Source organism: Rhipicephalus microplus, unplaced genomic scaffold (assembly GCF_043290135.1).
Source record: "Rhipicephalus microplus isolate Deutch F79 unplaced genomic scaffold, USDA_Rmic scaffold_732, whole genome shotgun sequence".
In the NCBI taxonomy this organism is placed as follows: domain Eukaryota; kingdom Metazoa; phylum Arthropoda; class Arachnida; order Ixodida; family Ixodidae; genus Rhipicephalus; species Rhipicephalus microplus.
The window spans coordinates 20,498-26,567 of record NW_027465288.1 but is presented as its reverse complement, the minus strand read 5'-3'; the positions used below and the strand labels follow the sequence as shown (position 1 = coordinate 26,567).

The 6,070-nt window shown below is 44.1% G+C and overlaps 1 protein-coding gene across 1 annotated transcript; it reads right to left on the bottom strand.

The window, feature by feature from the left end:
• Positions 1-3,628: 3,628 nt before the first annotated feature.
• LOC142795560 (uncharacterized) lies at positions 3,629-5,729 on the bottom strand. The gene is made up of 2 exons (XM_075886080.1): positions 5,255-5,729; positions 3,629-4,053 (listed from the first exon to the last, which is right to left on the bottom strand). Exons 1-2 carry the CDS (start codon positions 5,675-5,677, stop codon positions 3,880-3,882), a joined length of 597 nt encoding a protein of 198 aa, XP_075742195.1. The 5' UTR covers positions 5,678-5,729; the 3' UTR covers positions 3,629-3,879.
• Between the last annotated feature and the right edge of the window lie 341 nt (positions 5,730-6,070).

Genomic DNA, 6,070 nt, shown 5'->3' with positions numbered 1-6,070 from the left:
ACAAACTTCACAAAATCCAGGACAGACCAGTACAAGTTGCCCTAAGGCGGCACTACAATACTTCAGTACTGACAGTTGTACCAATATGAAAAATGAACTAAGATAAGAATTAATCCCATCCCATCGAAGGAAAGTGCGCATAAAGCTTCTATATCAAATATGTCATGGCCAAACCGTCATTCGAAAAGAGTTATATTTACATAGTCGTCCTCATTATTTCTGTTCGCACAATGATTATTATTTTAATACTTCCTAATATTGTTCCCGATCTAGTTCGTGTGCGAATGCGTTTTTTGTTCATTCCATGCATTTGCATGTACTTTTTGTTCCATGCGCTATGGACCTAAATCCGGTTTTAATGTAAACAACAGCCACAGGCTTCTCTAGTTTGTGCTGCCTGTCATCATCCTTGTTAGAGGCTAGCGCTCTCTCCTAGAAGGCCTCTTGGAGAGAAAGAGGGTGCACTTCCACTGTCACCTTCCACGACAGTAAAAAGGTTGAAGTCTTCGCGTTGACATTGTATTTAGACGAATGATCACGTGTGTGTTGTGAAATGAATGACGTGTCGACTATTATGTACATACGAGCGAATGCATCTTTATAAGGACCAGACATGTGCTTTGTTGTTTTGTTGTTGTGTTTTGTGTTTGTTGTTTGTGTTTTGTTGTTTCCAGAGACTTCTTACAATGACTTTCAAACATTTACTTACCATTGTGATATGTACGTATAAGTGTGTCTTTGCATATCTGTACCTGAGTTTTCTATTTTCCATGCACTGCTTTGTATGTTTTGCTTCAAGATACGTGTTCAAGTTTCAATCAATGGCTAAGGAGTAGCCGGCGCCATAATGGTGCGCCAACATCTCCTTATATATCATATCAATAAAAAAAAAGAGGTGGTGGGGGTTGGTCACACCTGGTTACAACATCCCAGACTGGATTATAGCTGTGCCTAGGAAACCTTCGTTGGAAAGAATTGTCCAACAGGTGCTACTGGAACAGTTTCATGGGCTAAAATGGTTGCTTGGGCGAGTTAGTACGACATTATTCACATAAAATCTCAGCCAAAAAATGGAGGACATGAAAACGAAGCAGACGCGGCTCCAGGAAATAAATTTTGTTGTTAGTTATGGAGGAGGAATAAATGAGGAAGGACAGGGAGGTTAGTTATGCGTGCCCATGTAGCCAGCAATGTTCAGAAGGTAAGTATTCTGGGTTCCGCCCCACTTTTAGCTTTTTGAAACCAAAACAGTCTCCGAATAATTCACTGCTGCGCCATCGAGGAAAAATGATGTCCAGCCCTAACTAGTGAGCCATTATCTAACTATTGCAACATCAACAGGTAGATGTAAATTTTTTTCCCGAATACTTATGCAAATAAGGAACAGCGGATGTTCGGTAGATGTCAAAATACTGTTTGGGTACTCACGTAACGCACATGTATATTTTCCAAGGTATGTTGCCGAGCTGGTTGGTTGGCGTTCATCAGGGAGTTTCATACTCAAAATACCAAGAGAGGAATCTGGCGCAGCGATCGTGTCTCTTTATGTGAATTATGAGAAATACAAGCTTCGGATTGGACAGTGCTAGCTATAGCGAACTGTTTACAAATCTTTTTCTACAGTTTCAGTTTCGTAGTTCGAAGAGGCTGAAGACCGCTTGGTCTCTCGATTTGCTGCGTTGTTGGAGCTTTGCAAGCCGTATTTGACAGTTTAAACGAAGCGTCATTCACTAACCGCTGCGTATATAGATGTAGCGTCTCATGCCAGTACAGACATCAAGTTCATGTTTTATTCACGAGCGCGTCTTGCCTAAACTTGTTCGAATCGACTGCAAAATGACGATGAAGCTAAGCAGACGCACAGTCGTGCTCCACTGACCCGACTTTAGAACAAAAACAGAGGTGCATTGGGGGCCCTTGGACAGATGCACCTGGCGTCGCAGCAGACTGAATGCTAATTGGTTCTCACTAGAAAATGCGCTGTTGTTTTCATAAATGAAAAATGCGTACTTTAGAGCGAAAGACAAGCATGTTTGTGTTTTAAAGTGTTTTAAAAAATATTTCAATACTTTTGACGCCAACTCTGGAATGCAATGACAAAGCGATGCACACCATGGTGATTGAATTTGTCCAGGTTTCACTTCTACCTAATGGTTACTGAACATTTTTGCGATAAAGTTTACGTACCAAAGAATGAAGCGAGTTTCGATTGAGTATGATTTTATATGACTTTGTTTTATACTCAACAAACAGACGTTGCGAATCTCAAGAAAGTAATCCATCCGAAGCATATCCGAAGCCTGTACTTGCCATCATTCCCATGGGGGTACATGCACAGCTGAGGGAGCCTGCGTAGACACTTGCGCCAGATTCCCCTCTAGGTATTCTTGTATGAAACTATATTGCATTTATCATTCCTATGGGTACAGCACACCCCGACAAGAACACAAAAAGGACACAAACACACAACAAGTAGCGCTAACTTGCATTTATTCTTTTGTTTACGAACACACATGCTATTTGTACAATATCAGTATATTGATAAAACCTAAAACAACATGTAAAGATAAAGCACAGCTCATGCACGTGTCATCATTAGTTGCAAGTTGGCGCTGTGTGTGTGTGTCTTTTGTGTTTTTGTCGTTGTGCGCTACACCCATATGGATGACGCACGCTTACAGCATTGCGTACTAACATGCATCCGCGGATCATGTTATTGCGGCAACATGACTCAGATATGGAAAGGGCAGAACGCAACACAGCACTAGAGAGGTTTAGAACTGCGCGACGCAAAGCATTTCGTGTGCGATGCGCATGCGCCGTGCGCCGACCTCTGGCAGGCTCCCGTAGAGTGACGGACGCTAACGTTACGCCCGCGACGCCGGCGAATTTAGAGTACGCTATTCTGAAACCACTCATGGTCTGCACGCTCATTCGTAACTCCATCTACCGAGTAGACCACGGCGGCGCTTTAGTATTTCAAGTTTGCGCCAAAAAATTGTTTTGTCAAAGCATACAAAGCCTAAAATGAGAGTTGATCACATGTGCCATTCCATGCTCCACTTCATACTAAGTAGATGCCCTCCTCGCCCCCATCGGTAAATGTTCTTCTGGATATGCTCCACGTTCTAGTACAGCAATTTTAGAGAGAGCACGCCGACACCACTGAGAGGCTCGTCAGCCCGTAAGGAGTGGTGGCGCCGTCTCGCAGCGTTGAGGCGAAATATGTTCGGAGTTCTTGTTTCGATCTCACACACCGATGGCGCTACCAAAAGCAGTTGGGGATCCAGCTGTTCATGGGAAGCCAGGGCGTCCAACTGGGTGTCTGAGATCCTACTGCGCGATAGCTTGCAGGTGAATTCTAGCGAACGCAGTGGTGGATGAATGCAGCGGTTACTGCCGTGGAGCTGAATTACGATTGGTAGGATAAATACTGCATTGACGAATTTCGTTTGAAAGACAGTTTGTAGTGACACCGTAGGCTGGAACAGAGCTCCGGAGGCGAATGTGGTGTGATTTGTATATATTTTTAAGGAATGCAGGTGGACGAGGGTGTGAACATTCGGGCATCTTTAATGAGATATGCCCACGCGCCAGCAGCATTCAAAGAATGTTCATACCGCCCTTTTAACAACACACGATGTCACGGTAGTTCATAATATTGAATGAACATGCATCCGAAAACTGTCGCACTGTGGTAGCCTTGCAGCGTTTGTCTTCACCAAATGTTGTTCTGCATTTCTCTAGTATATGATTTGAAACGTTATAGAGACGAGGCTTAAAAATGGCAGACATTGCATGTCTCCTAAGCACGACGAGTAAGCACATCCTCTCCGGCAGCTGTGGGGTTGTTCTTCAGGTCTCAGTTCAGCGTAGGTCTTAGCTCCTGTGTCTTACCTGTAGAGATCCGGCCACGTGACTCTTGAAACCAAGTCGATAGTGAAGATCTACGAGGCAACGTAGGCGGTGTGAGTATCGTTCGTGGGTGTCTCTGGCCCACCAGGAGCCGCTGTGCCGGGTACCAGCGTAGTTGGGGTGCATGATGATCGCCACCTGCAAGACGTGATTGATTGATTGATATGTGGGGTTTAACGTCCCAAAACCACCATATGATTATGAGAGACGCCGTCGTGGAGAACTCTGGAAATTTCGACCACCTGTGGTTCCGAGTGACACTCTAGTCTGTGCTTACTTCCAGATTACAAATAGTTTATGTGGAATCCAGCAAGGTGGCAGAACAGATAAGAAAGGAAAACTGATGGCCACCCACTCGTAGCACGAAGCCAATGGAAAATTCTTGCGAGTTGATCAGAATGCTTCTTAGTTGCCGAAAAATATGTAATTACTCTCCAAAATATGTCGCAACGAATTTCATTTAGGTCGAAGAGCAACGTTTCTATGAGGCAGTTTCTGATAATGGCATTGAATATTTCGGTAGGCCGAGTGCGCACAACACAGAAAATATTTATGACAAACAACTTGCCTGAAGGCATGCCTCTTGTGCTTATAAAAACACTGCTGCAAGTTTGAGACAAACACATGACTGAAACTGTACAGACGAAGAAAAAACTGCGCTCTGTGTGTGTAATGTTTCGCGCCTGTGCTATAGTTTAAACTTTGCAGCACTTCTAGTGAAGTACAAGTATGACAGTTTGAGTTGTAGCAACTCAAAACTTTATAACTTCTTCAGACCCAACAAGGCGATTCCAAGTCAATGTACTTCAAACTTCTTCATTTTGCTCTTGAGCATACAAGAAAACAGAAAAAAATATTGAAGAGGAAGAATGAAAAACAAACAAAAATGGCTAAATTTTATTATTTTTGCCAAACAGATTGAACTACCTTTTATTACTCCATTGAAACAGTTGTGAACGGCTATTTACAACACAGATGAGGCATAAAAAGTATCATTTTTTGGAGCCCATCCAGCATTGCTACCATGCATAGTCAGTGAAAATAAACTACTGAAAATTCCGTTTGCGCGCCGGGAGGACCAAAGCGTTGATGTTTCCGGGAAACGACATTTTCAAACCAGTCATACGTCACAGATACTCGACATGAAGCGCCATCTCGTTGAGCTTTAGTAAAATAATGCCTTCCCTGCAAGAAGTTCATGTTGCAGGTAAAAAAAACAAACAAAGAAAACTAGATTAATTTGGAATCAGATACGCTTGATTGAAACAATGACCCGAATGGTGGTCACATGGAGTGAAAAAGGATAGTATTGCCAAGCCCTTCATGACGTTATACGCACCTGGCTTGCCAAGAGGGCGCCTACCGTGCCGTAGTTGAAGTACGCGGGCACGTCCGAGTCGTAAACGTACGGCTCCATCTGGTACAGACCGGGTACTACCACGACGCCCACGCGTTGCGAGTAAGCCACGTCGCCGGCGTATCCGTGACTCGCGGAATACAGCTCCATCAGGGTTGGCGGGCTCACCCCGCGAACCTGCTGGTCGTGCTGTCGAGCCAGTATGTACTTGCGCACGAACATGTAATCCTCGCGGGTGTCGTTCCGCGTGACGAGGGACCCGTTGTTGGCCTCGTGTCCATTTCCGTCGAGGTCCAGGCCACTGGAGTGTTCCCGCAAAGATTGCTTCAATGTATTTGTGACAGGCACGCAGAGCACTTCAAGCGATGTAGTCTTGAATAACAGAGCTAGTTGGCAGTGATTCATTTTAACAGATTTTATGTGAAAACAAGGACACAATAGGAAGGTCAAGATGAAACAAACGCTGTCCAACAACTGAAAAGGCACCGGTTGGTGCGAAAGAAAGTAGGCACAAAATATTATCTGCACATGCCCAGGCAAGAGGCGATACCCATCTCACGTGAGCTATCACATTTGGCTTTGAGATGCGCATTATAAGATTTAGTGCAACGTTTGTTTGCCACTAAAAGAAAAGCGGCGCACAAAAAGACAGAGACAAAGAAAAGAACCACACACAGCGCTGCATTTTTTCTGGTTCTCTTCTTTGTCTGTCTTTTTGTGCGCCGCTTTTCTTTTAATATGAATATACACCAACTCGCCCAACTTTCTATTTTGTTTGCCACTACTGAGCACGTTTTA

Bases quoted from the DNA above. Each gene is read 5' to 3' on its own strand.
- LOC142795560 (XM_075886080.1), bottom strand. From the start codon at position 5,677: ATGAATCACTGCCAACTAGCTCTGTTATTCAAGACTACATCGCTTGAA. The intron at 4,054-5,254 runs GTGCGTATAACG...CACGTCTTGCAG, and splicing joins GCGCCCTCTTGGCAAGCCAG to GTGGCGATCATCATGCACCC.